This window comes from Pseudopipra pipra, chromosome 12, assembly GCF_036250125.1.
Source record: "Pseudopipra pipra isolate bDixPip1 chromosome 12, bDixPip1.hap1, whole genome shotgun sequence".
In the NCBI taxonomy this organism is placed as follows: domain Eukaryota; kingdom Metazoa; phylum Chordata; class Aves; order Passeriformes; family Pipridae; genus Pseudopipra; species Pseudopipra pipra.
Genome location: NC_087560.1, coordinates 11,959,628 through 11,983,934, shown reverse-complemented (window position 1 = coordinate 11,983,934; position 24,307 = coordinate 11,959,628). Strand labels below are relative to the sequence as shown.

The 24,307-nt window shown below is 39.0% G+C and overlaps 3 protein-coding genes across 8 annotated transcripts in view; 1 reads left to right on the top strand and 2 right to left on the bottom strand.

Annotated features, from left to right (window-relative positions):
• EFL1 (elongation factor like GTPase 1) overlaps window positions 1-5,146 on the bottom strand; it is a 69,235-nt gene extending 64,089 nt beyond the window's left edge. Inside the window, exons 1-7 of one of the 2 annotated variants that reach the window (XM_064668931.1) lie at window positions 5,039-5,146; window positions 4,461-4,563; window positions 3,704-3,771; window positions 3,424-3,508; window positions 2,749-2,882; window positions 2,007-2,144; window positions 1,041-1,255 (exon numbers count right to left, since the gene is read on the bottom strand). In XM_064668931.1, coding sequence (XP_064525001.1) covers window positions 1,041-1,255; window positions 2,007-2,144; window positions 2,749-2,882; window positions 3,424-3,508; window positions 3,704-3,771; window positions 4,461-4,551 — 731 coding nt within the window. In that variant the 5' untranslated portion in view covers window positions 4,552-4,563; window positions 5,039-5,146. Of the gene's footprint in view, window positions 1-1,040; window positions 1,256-2,006; window positions 2,145-2,748; window positions 2,883-3,423; window positions 3,509-3,703; window positions 3,772-4,460; window positions 4,564-4,710; window positions 4,733-5,038 lie in introns of those variants that run through there. The other variant, XM_064668932.1, reaches the window with a different exon arrangement.
• SAXO2 (stabilizer of axonemal microtubules 2) lies at window positions 5,087-15,640 on the top strand. The gene is made up of 4 exons (XM_064668933.1): window positions 5,087-5,241; window positions 11,277-11,456; window positions 12,653-12,855; window positions 14,479-15,640. The coding sequence occupies exons 1-4, from the start codon at window positions 5,201-5,203 to the stop codon at window positions 15,450-15,452; spliced, it is 1,398 nt and encodes a 465-aa protein (XP_064525003.1). The 5' UTR covers window positions 5,087-5,200; the 3' UTR covers window positions 15,453-15,640.
• A 3,030-nt stretch (window positions 15,641-18,670) lies between these two features.
• Window positions 18,671-24,307, bottom strand: part of ADAMTSL3 (ADAMTS like 3) — a 174,663-nt gene continuing 169,026 nt past the window's right edge. For all 5 annotated transcript variants that reach the window (XM_064668927.1, XM_064668926.1, XM_064668929.1 and 2 more), the window contains 4 exons: window positions 23,014-23,218; window positions 21,936-22,045; window positions 21,129-21,343; window positions 18,671-20,600 (listed from right to left, as the gene is read on the bottom strand). In XM_064668927.1, the coding sequence (XP_064524997.1) occupies window positions 20,491-20,600; window positions 21,129-21,343; window positions 21,936-22,045; window positions 23,014-23,218 (640 nt within the window). In that variant the 3' untranslated portion in view covers window positions 18,671-20,490. The remainder of the gene's footprint in view (window positions 20,601-21,128; window positions 21,344-21,935; window positions 22,046-23,013; window positions 23,219-24,307) is intronic.

Genomic DNA, 24,307 nt, shown 5'->3' with positions numbered 1-24,307 from the left:
TTCTTTATCCACCCAGGAGAAAAACAGCAGACAACTCTACCAAAACATGTGCTTAACAATTTCAGCCCAAATACTTTGTGTAAGAATAGTTTGTTATCATAATCCATTTTCTCCATGAAATTTCAATGAAAAGTTACCAGTCAGGAAAGCTAAAGCCCACAGATACCAAAATAGTGTTTCCCTGCACATCATAAACAGGAAAGTAACTGTGGGCACCATATGGGAATGGAGAACTTAACATGAGATGTGTTAATGTGTAAAACAAAGGTATCAGAAAACTCCCTCTAGCCTTCAGAGATGGAAAGGCCTCCCCTCACACATCTCTATGAAAGATCTCTTTCAGACTTAAAAACATGTCAGAATTGGAAAATTTGTTTTCAACTTCTTTGCACACTTCTCTGATTTTTCTTTTCATAAATTGTTATTACTCGTGACAGATAACTAAACTAAAATAGCTGATTTTATTTTCCCTTTCCTCTGAAGTGACAAGAAATGTCTGTGTTAAACAACAATCTACGCATGGCACCTTATTTAAGAGTTTGACTTTGACTTAAAAATCCCGGAGAAGATTTTTCTAAAGGTTCTGCAATATTCAAGACATTCACTGTATTACTGAGTGGATCTCTCTAATTACATTTTCATGATGTAGACAATGACTCCACCTCGTGGTAACCAGAACACGTGCAACCTTCACACACCTGCTGCCCTCCCAAACTAATCTACTTGTGCAGTAGCTCCTGCACTGCTGCAGTTTTTGGCCTTGTCTATCCCAGTCTATCAAATGCCAGCAACTGATAAAATACTGAGTTTACCAGGCTGGACATCACAGTGGGCCCAGCAACTGCTGTCTAAGTAAAACAGAGGTCCCTGTCACAGAGACAATGCTGGTAGTACTTTCAGCTGTTCAGTGTTAATCTATTAGAATTGATTTATATACAGTTGCATATCACAGAAAAATCTAAAAAACACCTTTACAAATATGGAGCAACTGCAGTAATCAAGTGAAAAAAAAAAAGAAAAAAAAGAAATCCCAGACTTACCCAAAACCCCAGCCATCAATTGCACTGGCAAACACCACATTTCCATGTTCTGGTGAAAAATACAGATGTGAATCATCAGTATCTTCCAATCCAGTACTCCAGTCATAAATTTGATCTCCCGGTGCAGTGTCTGAAACATTTTCACTTTCCGTTTCTTTCTCAGCTCTTTCTTCTAACACTTTGGAGGTAAAGAGTGCTCCAGTGACTGCATTGATCTACAGAAGGATATGTAAAAACATCTTCATATTCATTCACTCTTTCACAACCCTTGCAACTCAAATGCAACCCCCCAAAACATAAAAAGAGAGGTTTTGTTAACAAGATAGCATTGCCTATGACTCATCCGGCAATTGAAAACACAGACATTGTGTATCTAATTCCGCACATTTGAAGACAACAGAAGTTTATGAGACTAACACCATATGAGACATAAACACCACATAGTTTTCAAGTCAAAGTCTGCCACACCAGGACTGAATCAGACAAAGAGGATCATGTGTAACACACTTGGCCTCTCAGAACAAGGAATGGTGAAACAGAAACTTGTTACTGGCAACAAACAAACAACAGAGGGCAAAGGGAAGCCAGGCAGGAAAGTGCTTAAAAGTAAACTCTGGGAAAAAAAAAAGTTTGAGGGCAACTTAACTTAAAACTCAAAAGAGGAATCAACTTTATTCCTACATAAACCCATCCACATCAGGAGCAGTCCAAAGAGATAATTCGTCTACCTCCAAAGAAACTTAAGCAATTTAACAGGAAAAAACAAAACATTCAGCATATTATTTCTAAAAAAGAAGACTCTTCCTGATGACCTGTCAAGAGGCATTTAACACTCTTTTCTCTGTCACAGGCTTTCTGAACCTCGAAACCTATTAGAAATAAGATGCATCCCAATGTTTAAGATTAGACTAAGTGTTATAGTGCAATAAAATCTGCTGTGTGAACACGGCACTATGGCCTGAATACCTGTTCTAAGATATTCTTAAGGTGCAAGTATGCCTCCTGAGGGGTGAGCTTCAGCTCCACAATCAAGCGATCGATTTTGTTAATCACCAGCACTGGGCGTATATTCTCCAGCCATGCTTGTCGCAGGACTGCTTGAGTCTAAGAAGGGAATAGTTTTAAAAAAAATATCCATTACAGAAAGCTTGATACCACAAAAAAAGACAGAACATTAAAAAATAAAATATAATCCTAAAATTGAATAAACATGTAGTAAAGGACAGGTTGACACTCAAACCAGAAATCTGATTCCCATGGTGTACAGTGTTAGTTATTGAAGAATTCTGCAGGATGGCAGAATTTCATGGCAAAAACACCCACAATAACAAAAAAAACCCCTATTTAGAAAAGCATGCTTTTTTTTTCATGGCTATCTCAGTTTTATTTTGCATATTTTTTCACTTTCAAAACTCTAAGAGTCTACGTAAATATATGAAATTACTTCTTTAAAGAATTCTCTATACAAATATTCCATTACCTGAAAAATTGCATACTCACTGTTTCAACCCCGCATCATTACACCCACTCACCAGTATTGTTCAGTTTTTCAGCGTAACTACTTTCACACCTCGAGTGCACTGTCATTTATTAAAAGTTTTACAAAACTTCTTAAACAGCTCATCTTTCATTTCTATATAACACACTTCAGACTTCACTTATTCTGTCTTCCCTACCCTCTTTCTCTGTTTAATACACTTTATTTCACCTGTGGACAGACTCCTTCAACAGCATCCACCACTATGATGCAACCATCACAGAGTCGGACAGCAGTAGACACTTCTGAAGAAAAATCCACGTGCCCTGGGGAGTCTATTAAATTAATGAGGTACTCCTGATCACCTAGGATCAAACAATAAATTGACATTTCAGAACAGTTTTCAAAAAATATTTCTTTCAGCCACCTAGTTATACTGCTTCAGCTATTATCTGTAACTGTCATGACATTAACTACAAAAAAACCTTTACAGCACAGTGTAACAGGCATCTTGACATAGTAGTAAAGACTGTACTAGAACTTGTTTTTTTGAAAGAAGTCTTGCCTTTAAGTGCCATTAATTCAAGATTAAAATTTAAGTACTTAGATCTAAAATAAAAAGATAAAGGCAACTATTCTTATAGCCTCCACTCAGAGATAGGATTGAAGATGGTTTTCCTAATGCTGAGATGAAACTCAATTATCTTGGCTGGCTGTCGAATGCATGATTAAGTCTCTGCAGAATCCACAAATTCCTAAATGGCCTAAACACAAAAAGCCCACAAAAGAGAAAAATACAAAAGTAAAAGCCGCACGCAAAAAGTTCACAACAGCAACAACAAGGAGACAGGGAAAACTAACAAAAGTATGCATTACAAATCACATTTGCCAGCACAAAAAACTTACCTTTCACAAAGTGCAGTGAAATTGCACTAGATTTCATTGTTATTCCTCGGATCTGCTCATCTTCTCTACTGTCTAGATATCTCAGCTGAGTACAAAACCAAAAGAACAGGTGATGAGTCTGTAGAATTATCTCCACAATTTCTTATCAACTGTCAAAGACTACGAGCGCAAGAAAACAAGGTTTAGCAAGACTAGAATTGGAATTTTCTTAATCATCACAGATTTACAATCCCAGCATGCATACACCACAATTTCATTAAAAAAGACAGTACAACTCTACCTTTCCTGCCAAGCGGCTGGAGATTATTCCGTTGCTAGATATAAGACAATCAGCTAGAGTAGTTTTGCCTGAAAAGAAAAATAAATTACTTAGATTAAATGAATACAAACAACGGCAAAAGATGCAACAATATTATGAATGCCGACAACACGCAGTGTTCTAAAACATCAGCACTAATAAAAGCTTTTAAGTACCACAAAAGTATAAATTAACTTTCAAAAAACCAAATCCAATTATTCAGCTTCACCTGTTAGGTACACATGAATTTGTTTTTGAAGAGTGGATGCAAACTTACCTGTCATGACCCGAAAAGCAATTGAAATAACAAACAGTACATCAAAACCTCAGTATAGCAGGCAATTAGAAAAAATATTTGTGTTATAAAATAAGTGTTTATTATTATTTCCACCTACATAACAAACTTGTTGTAGTAAGTAAACACAGAAAAAAAACAGCCTACCTTACAAGCATATATTTAATGCTGACATTCACCACCACAGAAGTAGAAAACATTCCGTTTCAACTATTCCAAACTATTACAGTATAATGCTCTCTGAAGTTCTTAAAGATAAGCTGTACCAGGCCAAGAAAAAGGTGTACAGAGCAAATTTACATCCCTGAATCAGGTTTAAGACAGTTTAAAACTAAACTCATGAAAACCTACTGCTTTGAACCAGTGACCAAAACATCTCACCACCGTTCCAACACACACAAGTTTCCTCTGGGGGTCTCTGCCAGCCACAGACACCTGCCTTACCATGATCCACGTGGGCTAATATACAGATATTCCTGATGCCGGACGTCTTCTTCTGGAGGCCAACCATCTTTTCCACGCTGGTGAGCACCATGGTCGGCTACTTCTGTGAGTGGAGGAGAGTATTTTATTTAGGAGTCAACTTGAGAAAACGCTTTGGATTTTTTTTAATTACATCAACTGTGATTAGCGCTGCTCATCTGGGAAACCCCGTGGAGCGCGTCCCGTCCCCGGGCCACCACCTGCACCGCACCTCGGGCACCTCAAACTCGGAGAGCACGGGCCTGTTCGGACTTTAACCCGGAGCAGGAGGCTGGGCTGGGTCAAGCTTGGTTGGGGACAAACACTGAGCCCGGACAGGCACAAACCTCACGGGTCACCCTCCGGCCGCGGTCCGCCCTCCCCTGCCGCCCCTTCCAGCGGGCACCGCCGCGCTGCCCCCGGGGCTTCCCCGGCCCCGCAGTGCCCCGGGAGGGGGGCACAGACCGCCCCGGGGCGAGGGCTGCGCCGGCACCGGGGCGGGGGAAGCGGGGAGTCAGCCCTGCTGCCCCCGCGCCCCTCCCGGAGCGGGGAACACTCACCTGCGCTCGCTCCGGCGCCGCTCCCGGAAACCCGTCCCGGCGCCGCTCCCGATCCCGCCCCGTGACGCCGGACGGAAGCCGGGCCGGGGCCGCTCCCCGCGGTGCCGCCGTTGCCACGGGACGCGGCGTCCTTGGTTACCGGCCGGGGCGGCCGCAGCGGGGATGGGGCCGCCGCGCTGCCTGTGTGAGATCTGCTCCTGCGGGTGAGTAGGTTCCGCTCCCAGCAGATTCGCGGACGGCACCACGATCTGCTGGAGGGCAGGAAGGCTCTACGGAGGGACCTGGACGGGCTGGAGCGATGGGTCGAGACCGACGGTGTGATGTCCAACAAGGCCAAGTGCCGGGTCCTGTCCTTGGGTCACAACAACCCCATGGAGTGCTACAAGCTTGCGGCAGAGCGGCTGGAAAGTGGCCCAGCAGAAAAGGACCTGGGGGTGCTGTTTGACAGCGTCTGATCATGAGGCAGAGTGTGCCCAGGTGGTCAAGAAGGCCAATGGCTCCTGGCCTGTGTCAGGAACAGTGTGGCCAGCGGGACCAGGGACACGGCACTGGTGAGGCCACACATCAAGTGCTGTGTCCAGTTCTGGGCCCCTCAATTCAGGAAGGACATTGAGGTGCTGGAAGGGAGTCCAGAGAAGGGCAATGAGGCTGGTGAAGGGTCTGGAGCACAAGTCCCATGAGGAGCAGCTGAGGAAGCTGGGGTTGTTTATCCTGGAGAAAGGGAGGCTCAAGGTGACCTTATCGCTCTGTACAACTCCCTGAAAGGAGATTGTAGCCAGGTAGGGACATTGTCTTCTCCCAGGCAACAAGTGACAGGATAAGAGGACACAGCCCTAAGCTGTGCCAGGGGAGGTTTAGGTTGGACATTAGGAGGAATTTCTTCACAGAAGGGATGGCTAGACATTGGAATGAACTGCCCAGGGAGGCGGTAGAGTCACTGTCTCCAGAGGTGTTTAAGGAAAGGCTGAATGTGGCACTTGGTGCCACAGTCTAGTTTACATGGTGATGTTTGGTCACAGGTTGGACTTGATGATCTCAGAGGTCTTTTCCAACCTGGCTAATTCTGTGAGCAGTGCCCCAGGCCACCGGGGAGTGGGGAGGGTGATGGGGCCTCAGGGCCCCAGCAGGGTGGGGGTCCTCCCCCAGGAGGTGGCAGTGGGGCCACTCAGCACTCCGGGCCCACCCCACAAAGTCACCCTTGATCTCACCTTCCCTCACACACCCTGGGTTACGTGGGGGTCCCTTGCCTGGTCACAGCTAATATTTTTTGCAGTGGGAAGGTGGAAAATGAGTAACAGCCCCATTTCAACAGTTTCAGGCTTCCCTCTTTTCTAGAAAGGGATCTTCTCAGTAAATATGAAGCAGTATGTTTACATTTAAATCGGGTAGGGGTAAAAGAAGATCTTAAATGCACTAAAATGGAACACAATGGAGAGAATCTTTGAAAGCCACCCAAACTAAATGTCAGGATCAGTCTTTTCCATAAAGCCAGCTCCCATTGAAGGACTGCACGAAAGGAACCCTTGGATGAGTTCTCACAGCCTTGTAAGAAACCTGTGCAAGCACTGCAGCCTTTAAGAGAGGTTTATTAGATCTGCCTTTCTGCCCTCACACCCAGTAGCACTCACCACTGTGAAGTGAAACACCACTACTTCTTCACATTCAATGGTCCCACATAGAGAGAAACAGTTCATCATTGTCCTATAGCCTCTTTGGCCCAGGGAGGCTGGCACAAGAGGGTACAGTAGACCTTTTTTTGTTTAAAATTACTATTTCAGGTCTATAAGCAATATTATTTATGCCATAGGGAAAAAAATTCACAAGTCAGGTTTCTCAAAATAATAAGGGACTTCAACCTCACAAAATTCAGCTATATGTTTATAGGTATCAGTCACAACTGTTAATATTTTCAATTTCTTCTCCTAATTTCTTCTTAAAAAAGCCCAAACAACCAAACCAAAACCAGAAAAATAATCATCATATGATTCAAAGATTCAGTCTTCAGTATTAAAAAAAGATCTAACAACTACATACAAGAAGAATCATAGTAAGATCCAAAGAATGGGCTCAATTTTTTTTTGGAGTACTGGGCCAACCCTATGGCAGCAAAGGGTACCATGAACTACAGGTTTCATATCAAGGTCTGCAGCAGACACACTCCTCATATGTTTCTGTGGGGGAAGTCTGTCTATCTGTTCATGAGCCACCTTTTTTCTAATCTGTAGACAGAGATCAGAGGCAGGCAGTGAGCAAAGCTCCTCACGTTATTTTTGGCTGAGACTCTGGCGAATTTTGCCCCATAAAATTGTTTCAAAAGTCCTAGATTAATGAAGAGTTGGAAAGCATTGTTTTCATGATGAGATAACAAATCTGGCTTAGGCTCAAGTATAAAGATGGTGAGATAACACAATGAGAGAGCACAAAATAAGGTTTAACTCAACTGAAAATTCTCAATCCAAAAACCTAGTTTAATAATACAAATAATTGAATTAAACATGCAGAAAGCTTGTGGTTTAAAACAAACATCACTGAAGTTTTTACAGTCAATAGAATCTTAAGCCATTATTAGTTTAGGCAGCACATTGTGTTTGCTTCAGTGTATAGTGTTTCTGTTTTTAGGGGAAGGCTGGTCACTTGGCAGTGTTACCTGGATATTGGAATGCATAAACATCCTAGAAGAGATTTCAAAGCAAATATAAAGATCTAATGTTTTGTACAAATTATCATTTAGCTATTTGCAGAAAATTTTGTGGACATAAAATTACTGCTTAATTCTAAATAATAAAATAACAGGAAACAATCTTTCCTAGCTTTTCCCAGAAGAAAAAAAAAAACTAAAAAAACTTATAAATACAGGGAGAAAAGCCAGTACAACAGAACTTTATTCTGCCTTCTCTAATACAGGATGTAAAATCTGGCTTCCAAAGAAGAAAAAAGCCTCTGTGGGAGATGACCTCTCTGCACTCAAGAATAGTATTTGTCTGCTATAAAAGATACATAAGATGTATACAAAGATGCATACAAAAGCATAAAAGATACATGAAAGGTGCTTACAAAAGCATAAAAGTTTAGTTTTGAGGTACAAAAATAAACTACTGCTTTATCTTCTCAATCTGTCAGCTACCCCTCACTTACTGGACTTTTGTTATCATTATCATAAAGATCTAGATTCTGGAATAAATGTAAGTTAGAAGGAAAGAGGAAGATCTCTCTAAAATATCTCTAAAATAAGCCATCATACTGACCACATGGAAATAACACAAACCCCCAATAAAACCGACCAGATCTCCTGTCAACATTAGGAAAGTAGATAACTCCCAAAAATAGTGTCCATCCATCATTTCTGTCTTTCAGACCACAGCATGTGTACTGTCAGTTAAAAAATAAAAGTTTTGAGTTGGAAGGAGGGCTTTAATAAGTTTTTTATTATGATAAACATTAAACTTTTCTCATTATTAGTCTAGTTCTCTGGGAGGAAAAGGATTTGTGGGAAAATTTCAAGGGTCTATCTAGCATTGCATAAAAACAAATGTATGTATGCCAGGCCCTAAATAAGTGAAATGCACCAGCATTCTATTAAAATAACCAGAACAACAGCATTTGGCACTAGAGAGCTCATACACTGTCACTTCTAGTTAGCTGAGATTCTATTCAGACCTTATGCAAGCCACAAGTTAGTTGGTCTCCCTCAAAGAAGAGAAAGAATAATAATCCATCAAAGCAGGCACCAGTCAGTCATGGGAAAAGGCACATTCTCACCAAATTAGTTTGAATTATCAGTAACTCTGGGGTTGAAATTAAGATAAATACAGGGAACAACAAGTTAAAAATAATCAGTGTTTCAAGGACTGGCCAAACATATTTCATTTATCAGAGCTGCAATCTGTCTTCTCTGAGGATTTGTAGCATTGTGATGGCCTATATAAAGTTAGTATCTAAATGAAAACTTTTGCTTTAGCTGCTGGACAACATCCTGAAGTAGATTTATCAGTTTACCAAAAATACCCTGATCTCTTCTCCAAGTCAAATTCACATTGATATTAAGGTAATTTTACGTTGCTATTTAGGCCCACTGGAAGTACTTTCACAGCACAGAGTAGGATGGAGGATCTTCCTCAGCAGTCTCATCTGATTCAAAGTAATTCTGTACATAGAGTCTGCTCAGAATTATTTCATATACTAGAAATGACTGGGATGAAGGACATTTTTAGATCAGCAAAGAATTCTAATAAAATTGCAAAAATCTCTTTTCTTGGAGAGAGAGAGTAGATAACTTCCACTTCTGGGTTAAATCTACCAAGAACTACAGGCTCACTCTGCAAGTAATTATTTTTCTGGTGTCTGTTTCTGTTTGTAGCATGTCCATTCAGCAACACTGACAACCTTGCTTTGCAAATATTCAGAGTTAAGTCCTTAAAGACTGGTGACACCAGAGCAGAGGAGGCTTTTTTGTTTGATGATTGGTCTGGATCAGCATATGGCAAACTGAAGATTGTCACAGTGAAGTTTTTGCAGACGAATAGTGTTTGTTTCAAACTCCTTTGAATTTTATGCCAAAAAAATACACAAAGAACATTATAATTTGATAACCTATATTTCAACTAGCTTTCAAAGCATCCAGTGTTTTTTGTTTCTGCATAGCTGTTACTTTTAGAAGCTCTGTGACACAGCATATGCTGTTTATACTTTCTGAAAAAAACATTACAAAGGTGAAAACTGAGTTTCATGACAAATGTAATGACAAGCAAACACTGTGCTGAGAAATAGCACACACTTACCTCCTTGTTTTCCTACCTTTCCGGTTCTTGCCCTCTTCTTCCTTTTTCCTTTTCCTTCTATGTTCTGAAAAGGTCTCTCAATTGTTACTTGACTTGATTGAAAAGGAGTAAGGACCTTGGGCTTTGAAAGGATCTGGATTCTTAGACAGGGCTACTTCATTTCTCATTTTTTGAACTACTGAGCTGGCAAATTCAGGCAGCACAAACTAATCCCAGCTTTAGGATCTCCAGTCTCAGATAACTTCTTGTAGTGGTTTTTCCATTTTCATTTTTCCATTTTCCCAACAGGAGTCCTTCGTGTCTGTTTCTGTATTCCATTTTACCTTGCTTTAATTTATTGTTTTCCTTTTTGGTAGTGAGTACTAGCTAAATTTCTCCACATACCTTTGAACTATTCCTTGGATATCTACCTTCCTGAGACTTGAATTCATTTGTACTCAGTCAGAGCTGTACACTTTTACCCTTCTGGGTTTTTAGATATTTTTGCTTTTCACGTACAGAATTTTACAATACTTTTTATTTGAAAAATTATTTACTGGTTTTTTCCTTTTGCTATTATCTGAACCAGTATTGCAAGTTGTCAGCCAGAAGGAGGAAGATCTTTTGTTACATATTTCCTTGAGGGAGAGCTCAAACAACAATCACTTCAGCCAGAGAGATGGGTTTTATGCAAATTAGAATGAATATAACAAGATTTTCAAAACAATAATAACATGTAAATTTTAATTTTATGAGTCATTTATGCAAAACAACAAGGTGTAAGTAAAGAATTGTCATGGTATACCTTTGAGCACAACGGTGTCATTGATTTAGGCATCAGTGACAAGCAGGTGTAATTGAAATAAAACCTATTAAGAAAAAGAGATGTTTACTTCTAAATAAACATGGATTTGGGATAGAATTCAGTCAGTCCTTGGAGAAAAAAGGGGTTAAAAGTCAGAAATGGTCTGCAGAACACCAGAGATTCCACACCACTAAAATTTTAGTCAGAAAGTATTAACGATAGTGGTGAAAATAGGTGAGATGTACAGAAATAAAAAGACAAGTGATAAGGGAATACAGTAAAAAAGAGGCAGTATGAGACAAGAAATGGAGTTAGCGATCTTTACAAGTAAAACTAATAATATCGAGAAAGATTAAAGAAAAGAGAGAAAAGCCATCCTGGTGATAGCATCATTGAGAGGACTGAGTTCAACTCTATCCATCCCTTGTACTCTGTACCAAGGACTAACTCACATCTGATACTGGTTTTATTGATGTATTAGTGTACTGTGCTCTGGGACCTGTGCCATCAGCCATCAACATTTTGTGGTTTTCTCACTCAGAACTAAGATTTTAAACCAAACCTACTGACACTGTTCGATCCTCCCCATTTGTTACTCACTCCCAGTAGATGGTGTGTGGGTTTTCCCCTGCAACGAAACTATTCCGACTGATCTCCCCCGCTGTGTTTTGCCCAGGCGCCATCGCTGCTGCCACAAACGCACGAAGATTTACGACGATGGGCTGCCACCGAGCCACAGAACCGAGTATGTGGACAACTACCCCAGCTATGGCAACATCTGCCCGCCCAGCAGCTGTAAGCCGAAACCTGAGTTCCAACAGCACCGCGGCAAAATGGATGGGATCTCCATATTTAAGTAAATATTTTGAAGCAACGCGTTTTACCACTGCTCTGTGAAGTTTTTCATGCTTTCTTTTTTTAAGGGGGGGAACTAAACATTGCACTGCTGTCTTCTCAAAATGCAACCGTTGCATCCTTTACGCTTTTTGCATATTTAAGGGATAGATTTTGAGTGCAGAAATACGGCTGCCACAGAAAGGTGGTAAAAAATAGCGAAGCCCGCGTACAGAAAGATTTGTGTTATTTACAGCGTCCTTTAGCCTGTAAAGATAATGTAAAATTTTTGTCTTCATTTTCAGCCTCTTTAGGAAATCTAGGTCTTGTGGAGCCTGAAAAGCTGGCAAGCTGGGGAACTTTCTGTAATACACATGTGGAATCTGAGATAGTGGGAAAATGAAATCTTAAGAAAAAGGATTTTTTTTTTTATTCATAGTTCTAAATTATTACTTTCAAGAAAGCAAGCTGTAAAGGGGTTTAGGAGTTCTGTCAGTGCACAGACTCTGATGTTAAGCTTACAGAATTAAAGAGCATCTTTCAAAGAGAAAAAGATATCACTTATTCATTGTTAGTGATGTGACAGCCACACCAACCTTTACTTTTTCCGTTATTATTTTTCTTTTAAGCTATGAGGGCAACGGGTGAAACTTCTTTGTTTATTAAAAAACAGACATAAATAAAAAACCCAAATGCCATTCTGTCAGATTGGTCATGTACTGTATGGACTGTTTAGACACCCATATATATATAATACACCCCTTTAATGTAATGTGCCCATATAAAAACAGTGGAATTATGTTTCTGATTATATTCCATTCTCCTCATGCCATTAGTAAATGCTACCCCTCATAGTAGTTTGAGCTTTGCTCTGCTTCTGCTTCCTGGATCATTTCTTTGCAAAATTACAGCAACTTTCTAAGTCTCCTTTCAGATATTTTAAATAATATTTTTAACCTGTGTATGAGATTCAGAGTGTTGAAAAAGTTGCTTCACCATTTACCTTTGAAAAAAGGCTCTATCATGCATCAGAGCCCCTTGAATTTATGTACTATAGTTTGCTTCCCTCTGTGCTACCCCTCTAACATATGACATCAGGATGATTTTTCAGAGTAAACATCTTAAGCTGTCATTTTTCCATATAGTGGAAAAAACCTGACTTCTTCAGGGAAAAAAAGTAAGTTTTTTTAACCAGTCTTTTCTTTTTCCCCACTTCAGAACTGATTATTTACCATATGATGTTGTGAAGAGACCTTTTCGGGCACCAGCAGAATATAGACCAAAGTCGGGAAAGATTGACCTGGGGACCATATACCAGAGAGATTATAATCCTCATAAAGTAGGACCAGTGACATTAGCAAGACCTCGAGAGAGAAAACACACTACAGATGCAAAATTGGATACCATACCAACCTATCGAGGTAATGAGATATGCCACCTACAGAAAGAGAAATAACCAAGATGAAGGGAGTATTCTGAATAATCTACATTAGAAACTGGATTTGTTAGTTTGGGACAGAGTAAGACATAACAGAAAGCAGGTCATAATGCCTTAAAATGTTGAGCACTCCAGTTGTTCGGGGGTGATGTTCATTGGTTCTAAACGAAAAGTCCTCTCTGAGGTTTTCTTGGCTAGAAGGAAATTCTAACATACACTTGGTTAGGCTGTCTCAGGCAAAAGTGGATTGTAATTAGAGTGCAATATATCTTTCAGTTAGTTTTAGTTCATGTGACATATTTTGCCACAGAGTAGGTCAAAAGTGGATTTTGGATTTCTGCTTGTGTATGTTATAGCTTGTGTATATATCATCCTAGTAAGGATCTGTCTTGACACAAATTATTCTATTACAACAGTCAGCATAAAGGAGCTAAATCTCCTTTTATGTCATTCTGGGAAGTGACCTTGATAAACTTTACACCACTAGAGAATTTTATACATGTGTTACTGAATTTGTTACATGTACTGCATTTTAGCCAGTTAAAAGTAAGTAGAAATAAATTACAAGACACAATCTACTGAAAATCAAGATGTTCCACATTACAATACCATTGGTATCAAAGAGATAGTTGAAATAAAAAGGATCAGATGTGGGTATTAAAACAGGAAGTTAGAATTCTTGGTGTGAAATGAGCAGAGGAGAGAGTGCAGTGACAGAAGAGCTGGAAGGATAAAATGTAAGAAAATAGTCTCTTTAAAATCAGTTGTACTGCACTAGCTTCTTCAAGCTTAGGCCTCTGCTAGACAGAAATGCATTTATGTAAATACATTCTATTTATATTTATTAATTGTAAATAGTTACAAGGAAATGTAAATATTTCTATTTAGCATGCACATAAGTAGTAAGTTAGCAAATAATGAATAAATTAGCCTTGTCCCAGCACACAACTTAGACAGCATGCAATTGCTTTTTAAAATTTAAAATGCATGTTAGCAACATGAAACAGGGAGTAAGGATGAAGGAGTGAAAAAGCACTGAAACTAAGTACAGGAATTGCAACCCAAAAAAATGATTTCAAGTGCCTGTGAAGAAGTTTAGACTGGGCAGTAAGTTTGGTAAGTTTTGTAACTATAGCAGAACAGTCTGGCAAAGAAAACAAAAATCCCAAGAAGCTTTAAAAGGATGTAATGTTGATATGGAAATTAAGAGATGATTCTATCAAGCAGTAGTGAACATGACCCATTGACCTATAAGGTTCCTTTCACTCTTGTATACTTGCATAAACTTCTAAGTAAAATGGAAGATATTGTATATAAAACTTGTACAGGGCTATTTTCTGTATAAAGCACACACTAAATAAGCACATGCAAAATTTTTTTCCTTGAGAAAATAGTCAAAACAAGGCATCATGTACAATTCTGTCTGTTTTAATTACACACTATAATAGAAGACAGTTTTGCCATATCACAAACATGCAGATAAAATTATCATTCTCACATCCATTTTCTTTGTTTTGCAAGATTTAATACCAGAAGAATTTGTCTTAATTTTAAAGGAATAGTCTTAAGAACACCTGTATGGTGGAATTTCGGTTTTGCCTTACAGATGACTATAGGTTATGGGAAGCTCAAAGAACGGAATCTTGTAAGGTGGAGCGGACGTACCAGCCACCTACAGAGAGGTTTGGAAATCCTTCCACGTTTCAAGATGACTACATTCCTAGGGAACCGAATCCCCCAGAAAGTTTTAAACCTTCTGCAGTCAAGCTGCCAGATGGGCCTTTCGATGGGAACACCATCCATCGCACTGCTTATGTTGTTCATGAGATTGAACCACGATTCGTAAGACCAAGGGAAGAGTACAAGCCATGCGACCAACCCTTTGAAGATCTCACAACGCACCAGAGAGACTTCAAAGGGATACCTGGGCAACAGGCAAAAAGCTGCAAGCCCGAACATAGAAAAGTTGGATCTGATGCTCCTTTTAGTGGAACCACTGAATTCCAGGATCGTTATCAGCCAGTGCTGGTTTCCTTGCCTGAGTTCCGCAAACCCAGAGAGTACGTTCCACCCACAGACAAGATGGATCTTAACTCCACGAACCGTCTTGACTACATTTCACATAAGATTTGTCCTGCTGCCCCAATAAGACCACCTCATGGAAGAAGAATCAATGCACCTTTTCAAGGGAACACTACTACAAGAGAAGACTTTAAACCTTGGAGCATCTGCCCGCGAGGGCTTATTAAGAAAGAACAAGAAATTCCAAGACCCACGGGAAAATTTGCTGATTTAACTACATTCAGATCTCACTTCATACCACTTCAGGGCACTCCAGCTCAAAGTTGCAAACCTGTACATTCTGTAGGTCTTAATGCAGTTCCTTTTCAAGATGAAACTCTGTATCGCATAGATTACACTCCAAAGAAAACAGAGATCTGCCCCGCACATCATCCCTCTAACCTGGGTTATGTCTATGTAAACACAGATTCTCAGGGTCACCAATTCTTCCGCCGGTTGAGTCCAGAACCCTCCGAGCCAAATTGTAATCCTATTCCAAACGAAGTAGCTGTGACATAATACTGAAGTGCAATATTTCAAGCACCCTGGTGAAAAAATCGGAATCCAACTTGTTCAGTTTTTCTTTAAATAACACTGAAAGCAAATAACGTAAATTTTGCTTTTAGAAGTTTGAAGAAAACCAAAGCAAAACCAGAAGCTTATTACAAGACCAATAAAGGTTTGCCAAATGCTCCAGGAATACTACATCTTACATAGTATCTGTCCTTTTTTTGATTGTACATTCTGATTTCCTTGAATTCTCAGATATCATTATGCTCCATGTCAAGCATATGTATTGCACATTTAATTCTTCCAGATTTTCTGCAACCAAATGATTGTATTTGTGAAATAGCAAGTGTCTTTTGATGGTAATGTCCTTTACAGAAAGCAAATAATGCTATCTATAATAATCTAAGTAATCAGTAATAATCTCAGTAATCTGATAAAGTCTTCTTCTTTACATTTTGCTGCCCAAATCACAAGATAGAATGCCATGACACATTTCTAAAAACCTGGGTTTAGCTTTAGTCATAGTTACTTTTCCTTCATTCCATTCTAAAGTGAATATAAAGGTCACACTGTAATTTCTGGTAGCAATCAACAAGTAGTAACCTTGGTCTTTTTCTGTACGTGTAGTTGAAACCATTCAAACACCAAAAGCAGATCATTAGACTCTGTTTTCTTATTTCCCTGATCATGCTCTTTCAGCCTTACTTCCTAAAGTAACAAAACTCATGCAAAGCTCTGACCACACTGAAACCCTCAGTGCATGTGTCCTCAGCAGTTAAGTAATTTTTAAACCCAGTGTACAAATTCAATCAAATTTCACAATGAGATTGCAAAGATTTTTTTTTTTTTTAATTTCTAACGTAGATGGTGGGGAAGCAGAGAGAATCAGGCTCAAAAGGTTAACATCCACCATAGTTTGATCCTGCTCTCTGATCTTTAAAGCTAAACAGCTGGTTAGCACTGCCAGAGTTCACTGCAGAGGCAGTCTGAAGGAAAAAATGGCAGAAAACTGTACAGGTGTAAGTAGAGATAACAGAAAATAGTGTAAACTCAGTTAAAAAAAGAAATATCAGCCAAGATGCAAAAATCTGTAGACAGCCTGGCTTCAGTCTGTCTGCTCTTCAAAGAATTGCTTGTTCCAAATACACAGAAACCAAATTTTTTACAGACATTTTATATGACTATGCTTCTGTATGAGATATTTAGTATTTTCTCTGTATATCCTTAGTTGATTTTGGGGAATCTAAATGAACCAATTAATAGTTCTATGATTAACTGTATTATCCTGCTCTATCACAGTACTCCAGTATGATTTTTTTCTCAGTATTGCATATCTTACGCCTAATGGTGTAGAACAGAGTTCTGCAGAATTATGTGCCTGTACTTCATAAACAAAATCAGTCATAAAAGGGCTAAGAGCAACGACAGAAACATTTTTAAAGCAGGAACTTGGTCATATGAAAGCAAGAAAGCTGAACTGGACATATCAGCTGTGCAAAAAAGCATTGCATGAGAGAGATCCAGACATCATTAGAGCGTCAGTCACTTTCAGACAATTCTTCTTTCATACTGTGTTTTGTAATATGACTTATTCTGTTAATGAAACAGCAATTGTTATACTTTTCTCTCCGAAGATTATTCATGTCCCTCAGATTGTGAATGAACAAGAACAATGTAAATCTGTGAGATCCTAAAAGTAGGACAGGAAAAAGTCCAGCTCGTTGTCATCTTCCTTTACCACAGAAGAAAAACTTATGAACACCCCTTTTAGTCAATCTCTGTCTGGCCACAGATGAGGAAACAACAAAGTCAAACCTTTGCACAGTTACATCTACTCAGGTCCATATCCTACACACAACCTTGGTACCTCTTGAGCAGTTTACAGAAGCTCCTAATGCCTTCCAGCTCTCTTTCCTAGGGAGGGAGAAATGCAATCTGAATCCATGAAGTTACGTGTGCCTGCATGTGCTGATCCAAATGGCTCTTCCTCTGAGTCTGTGAGTGAGCCCAGATGCTTTTTTTAATTTACACAGCTGTTTTTTCAGTTCTGAAGTCACTTCCCTCCCCTAAGTTATGGAAAGTAATTTGCTGCCACCTACCAGCACGGTACAAAAATTTTGAGAGGAAGTGGAGGGCATATTCAGATACATTTAACAGTTCCTCTGCAGATGCGTTTAAAGACTTTTAGGGTGGAGGGGGATATTGCCTTTCATTTTGTCCTTAATGTTTTCTCCTAAGTTTAATAGTGAAAGAGAGAAGTCGTTATTACTTTACAGTTGAAAGAGCCACAACATATTGATGGTGCTTCCAGAAAAAGCATCAAATGATACTATAAACCTTCAGACAGTATTCAATACTTGATATCAAGTTTTTCATAAGCAACATGTTATTGAAATGCAGATCCAATGAAGAGCAGGCTGGAAAACTAATATTTTTCCAAAATAACAGCTGTTAAAAAAGCATTTTATGATGTCATGCTAAACCAAGATGTAAAAGCAGAGAAGTTATTCATGGATTCAGTTGCTATTCTAGAAGAGCTTTCCATGCACTCTGCCATACAGCAGCAGGCTGCACAGAATCTTTACTTTGTTTTCGAGACTGCAAAAAGGGAATGCACTGCTGAACCAAAGGAAAATTAAACAGACCCGTGCACCTTTGCCAATATTACCATCTAGGATAACTCTGGAACACCACCATCCACTGCTAGACATTTAATTTCTATTTAATAAAATTTTTTAAAAGCTTTTATTGTTCATACTGTTTATGAGACTCTTCTTTCTAATGACTATTACCTATATTGGATATTCTGAAACAACTTCTTTTTCATGTAGCTATTTTCACCACTCACTAAATATAAAACATGGAGCTGTTCTGTAGGATCTAAATGAACCCTGCTTGGTGAAGGCCCAGCAGAGAAATGTAACTTTATTCCACCTTTTACAAAATCCTGATTCTAGATTTCAGTGAATCAGAGCTGACTTGTTTGAATTTTGGCAAATTCTCTTCCTTCTTTTTCACTCAGGTTACATCTATGTTATCTTTTAACAGTAGTGCAAACCAGACTGTAGTGAAGCTGAGAATCTGTCTGATAAGCTGTTAAAAATACGAACTGAGGCTCTGAAAAAATCCCAGAATGATGGACATAGGAAGCTGATAAAATAACAAAGAATGAAAGCATGGCTACCATGAAAATCACGGTGATAAACAATCTCTGGGTAATCACAGTGTTGAATAATCAAACTATACTTTATTTCAGAAATATCAAAACTACGTTCAAGAAAGCTAAAATCTTCAGTTACTGGAGAAGCAATAAAATCTACAGAGGAATGTCATGCCAATTGCAATAAGAAACATTTACAGCACTGCTTCTGTATAGCATGCATACTTAAAGACAGAGTTAACGCAACAAAAAATGCTATGTGTTAACATTTGAAAACTTTAAATATAAAGGGAAAACATGAATAAGAAATTTTGGTAATAAGAAAAAATATACGTCCAAAAATCTTTATTAAACACTGTACAAAACAAAATATTGCACTTTTAAATCAGACAATAAATATCTACAAAAGTATCTTACAAATGTTTTATTTTAATTTAAAAAAACGGCTTAAACAATCAAGACCCATTGCTGATTTTAAAGGTAATGATCAGGAATATCCTCTCCTTGCAGTCAGCCCTGGACTCAACAGTCCACCTTAAACATTTTCTATACAGTAGTGCTAACCTAATTTTCAGTGATGCAAACCCTGTGCAGGAATGCTGTGTAGGAACTGCTCTAACAGCACACCCGCTCGCCAGCCTGGAACAGCTCAGTGGTGTAACACAAGAGCCAAGTCAATGCAAGCACTCAGGCCTCCAATATGAGCAGTAGTTTGGAAACTACAAAAGAAAAAAAAACATTTATTTTCTGCCTCCTGTGGGGTTCCCTCTGCTTACAGCCCAAATCAGACAATCTGCAATATGGAAAATAATTTAGCCAGGAATATCATAATAAGAATTTATCAACTTGCAAAAGACTCCGATGGTTAATGGTCATGATGAAAAGTCATCTTGATGGAAACTGCTCAAAATAAGCTTCTTTCACTTGTTTATCTTCATAATTAATAATTCCTCCTTGGACATTTTTCCCCATTAATGGAGAAAAATAAAATGATTATTCAAGACAGGAAATCTGACAGCCATGTTTGGCCAGTTATTGGCTCCCCATTTGACTTGATGTGCAAGAGAACAGTGATCACAGTTTCCTTCACAGCTCTGACAAGGAAGCCTTCTGTCTAATTTATTATCAGTACTGAAGTGTAATCGTGCCAGAACTTCAATCGTACTTCAGAGACTGGAATTAGAATAGAAACAACAAAAAATGACACCTCATTTATTCAAAACAGCTTTGAAAATTGTATTAGCATCTATAGTGTCTTTTACTGCATACACATAAGTACAAGCATGAAAAATTGAATGTACTTCTGTGTATCCATCTCACAGCTAATATCAGTAAAACATATCCTGTGAGATCAACCCTTCAGCTCAAGCTGTTTATGAAAATGAGGTTGCTGCCAAAAATTTTACAACTACAAGCCACAGCTTCTATAAATTTAAAAATTGTGTTAAATATAATAAAAAAATTGAAAACCTAGGGGTCAATAGTTGCTGCAAAATTTCTCAAAGTATTTTTGTGACATTTTCTCTTAAGTTAAGGACAGTAAACCCTATCTGCTGTTTTTAGGTAATGCTTTTTTCCCCCTGATAAAATTATAATGTGATGGCCTGTAAAATTTTACAGATGATATGCCATGATCTTGCTAATCCAGAAACAAAAATGTTTAAAACATTAAAAGTTCCATTGCAAAGAGTGAATAATAAAAGTTCCCAGAAAAAATATCCTGTCCAGCACATCAATCTGTAATACTGTTTTTTTCATTAGCCCCACGTTTCCATTTAATTGTTACAACTAATGTCTCTTTTACAAGTATATACTTCAAGCATGTTAGATTAATGGACCTCTCTTCTCATCTCTTCACTGCAGCATCATGAACTTGCCATAGAGGACTTACATTTCTTGACATGATTGACAACATCTTTGTTTGTAGGTGTCTATCAAGCATAACTTTAGTTGCTTTACAAATGTACAGTAGTGAGTTGTATCCTTGCATTCGCCTTCTGAAAAATATATTTAGACATTACAAGGCTTTATAATGAACAAAAGAGAAACAGCAGAACTTGTCACTGTAATTGTAAACAACTGATGGATTCCTGGTAGCTTTGTAATTATTTTACTGTGCATTCCTAGCAACAGTGAATTCAAAGCTAAACAAGGTCACAAGAGGTGTGATCTCACTGCATTCATTTACTTATTGTCTGCTTCAGAACACTACCCCATCTTGGAGGAATTAACAGCTTGCTCAGAGACCTGTGAGTCACAACTGGCACAGTCATGTAGGGAAGTTTGCAAAAAAACAACTTCCTAAATATCCTGTTTCTAAAAGTGCTTTTGAGGCTTTAATATCAAACTGGCCTACTTAGAGAAAAGTAACCCCAGGATTATGAAGTGCTCCTTGGAGAGGATAGTTTTACCTTTGATGTACAATCAAATGCTTGCAGAATCATTAGTGTACAACTGTGAGTCACTTTCTAATATAACTGCTACAAACTATTACTATGCTCATATTTAAATAAACATTTACATACTGCCACAGGATGTGACATTGCAGTGTTGCCAGGTCACTGGTCTCTTCCTCCATCCACAATACTGATCAGCCACAGGTTTATTACTCTGTCTGTGTATGCAGTACACTCGTCTTGACTGAAATCCTCTCCCACAGTCCACACTGCAAGGCCTCCAAGGGCCTGTCCTCCAATAGACATCACACGCCTCTGAAGAACAGTTTCTTCTGACAGGAGGCCTGTGGAGGGAAATAAGTGGCAGTTAAATATTTGCTTTTTTGCTAAACCCTTATTCACAGAATGACATACCCGATGCTGGAAGGGGTGTCTGGAACTGATTAGCCCACACCTCCTGCTCATAGCACAGCCTACTAGACCAGGATGCTCAAGATCACCTCTGTGTTTTGAATATCTCCAAGAATAGAGGCTCCACAACTTTTCTGGGTACCTGTTCCAGTTTTATATTTAAGTTGAATTCCCTGGATTTCATTTTGTGCCCATTCATCACACCTTCTCACTCATGAGGGAACAAAGGACAAGGCCCCGTTTCTTTAAACCAGTTTCTCAATCCTGGAATAGAAAGTGTTTTACCTTCAGGAAAGCTTAACTGACCCTGAAAACTGCATACTGGATGCTCCAAGTTCTTAGTGCATAACCTCTGCACTCAGGGGTTCCTGAATTCATCCAGTATCTACAAAGGCATAACTGTTACTACCTTCCTTCCTTGTATTTGGTACAAAAGAATTTGCATATTTATACTGCACTGACAATCCTGTACCTTTAATTTGATCGTCTGAAGAATCTAACTTGTAACTTTGTCAAACTGTTTACCTCTTTCTTTCGTCACAAAAAGAGTTTGGCACCAAAGATCCATTACGAAGTTGACATATAACATGACGATGCTGTAAACCTACAGGGTGGCCTACACAGCGACCAGAACACTGAAAATAGAGAGAAAAGGGTGAGGGGAGAGAAAAAGAAACAACCAAATTAATAACAGCAGAATTACCCTCCTAGGCAGCTACTCAACTACAGCTACACAGCCCAGCCATAATTCTTGCTCTGTGTTTCTCCTTCTTCAGCCCTATCACACCTCAGTTCAGATAAAGCCTAGATGTTTTGGATTCTCTGCATAGAATTTCACCAGGACACTGACTTTCCTGCTTATTTCTAAAGCTGAATCCATTGTCTGCTCTCATAAGGTCATAACCCTACTGCTACAACATTCTTTTTGTACCTCTGACAATCACAAACTTGCTTTGCTGAAACCTGTATCAGGAATGTGGCAACAGTAATTCTAAGTCATTACTTTTCACATCAAATAGTAAATAGTATTGCCATTTAATGTTAATAATTATAAAAATTGTATCAATATGAACACAAATTTACTGCATAAAGGAAGAAACAGAAAATACAGGAAAACTGTTCTGTGCACTAAATATTGTGGCAACTGCTGTTGAAGCACATTTATATGTCTTTTTTGGGGACTTCACAAGTACAGCTTTGCAACCTGTGTTCTTATAAGACTGCAATAAAAGCAATATACTAGCTTGGAAAATGAAATACATCATAATGGCTTAGCTTGTAAAATATACTGAAGCTGATACTCTGGTTTTGGGTCAACTCTTCAACAAATAAAAGTTGCTCAGATATCACAAAATGAAAAAAACCCCCAAACCAAAACACACACACACAAAACCAAAAAACCAACCAATCAACCAAAAACCAAAACCCCCAAACAAACAAAAAACCCAAACCAAGATTTCTAATTGACTGGTCTGAAAGGTAATTACAGCTGCTGCCACAGAGCTCCTCCCCTGTGCAAGAGGACAGATGTTCAGCCAACGGTGTTATGACACTGACACACTTTTATAATCTATGGAGTTTCAAGACAGACGCTGTAAGTTACCTGTCCCTTTGTCTGTATTGGCCCCACTGAACACGAGTGGCCCGTGCAGGGTTTCCTTCCCACAGGCCGATCCCTGTGTGTACAAGCTCCTGGCAGCAATGCCAGCACGCTGCCGTTGGCTTTCAGTTGTTGACATGTGAGTTGTCGATGGCGGAATCCATTGCCACAAGATGCAGAGCACTCAGACCACGGACCAGCCACCCACCTACAGGAGGCACAGACAAATTTATAGCAATTAGTGCAAACTTGCGGGTAGCTCACAGCAATTGTTGGCAAATAAAAATCAAAAGAACCTGTCATTGCAAGTTTTGGATGTGAGAACACTTAGAATCAGCTTATTTAGTTAAGTAAGATCTTATGGTTAACTGATGACTTAGCATATATGCTAACAGAAATTACACTGCCTGTTACCATGCTAGGTAAGCCCTACAGACCCTGCTGGATGTGACATTTCAGAAGGAAGGACAGTGTACTTTTCCATAACTTATAAAATGAATGGTACCAATTTATTTACTACTAAGGTGACAGGTGCCATAACTCATCCAAATTTATTGCATGGAGATCTTGCTAGATAATGGCTCAAGCAGAACATGTTACTTATTGATCAGAAGTTGCAAAGATTTAGTCTGTCTTGGCAGCTAGGAACAACACTGGGTAGGCAGAAGGTGGTAATACAATGTATTTAGTTGATCTTTTCATAGATCTAGGCTAGAAATACAGAATGGGACTTTATGTGCAGCACAACTGTGATAACAGGAAAAATGTTCTATTCTCTTCAGCAATTACTTAATTTTCTTACAGTCAAGCAGCCTATACTCCTTCAAGGAAGATTAATCTTTTACAGGCTGCACCCTTGCATTTCTCTCTCTTTTAAAGTGCAAGTATTTTTGCAAACATTTGGTGCAGCACATGCACAGCAAAGCACAAGTTAAGTACATACTCAAACCCTTATATTTGCTTAACTGTACTTCTCTGCTGTGACAGAAAGAAGTCATTAAACACACGAAAAACACTTTGAATAAAAAGTGCCCATGATGGCACTGACTGTATGTTTAAAGTCTTTATAATTCTATGGGTACTTTCTAAAAAGCTGCCTTGGGATGAGAAGGTTGTGCAGAAATCATAAGTGTGGAACTGGGAAGTCTGGACATTTTGCACTTCCCTCCCAGGCCAGTAATCACAGGGAGAGGAGAAGTTATAGGCACCAAGAACCAGACACATGGCTATTTTCTGTACTTTTCAGGCATCTGGGATGCTCCTGTATAGAAAGCATGGAATGCTTCACAAAAGAGAA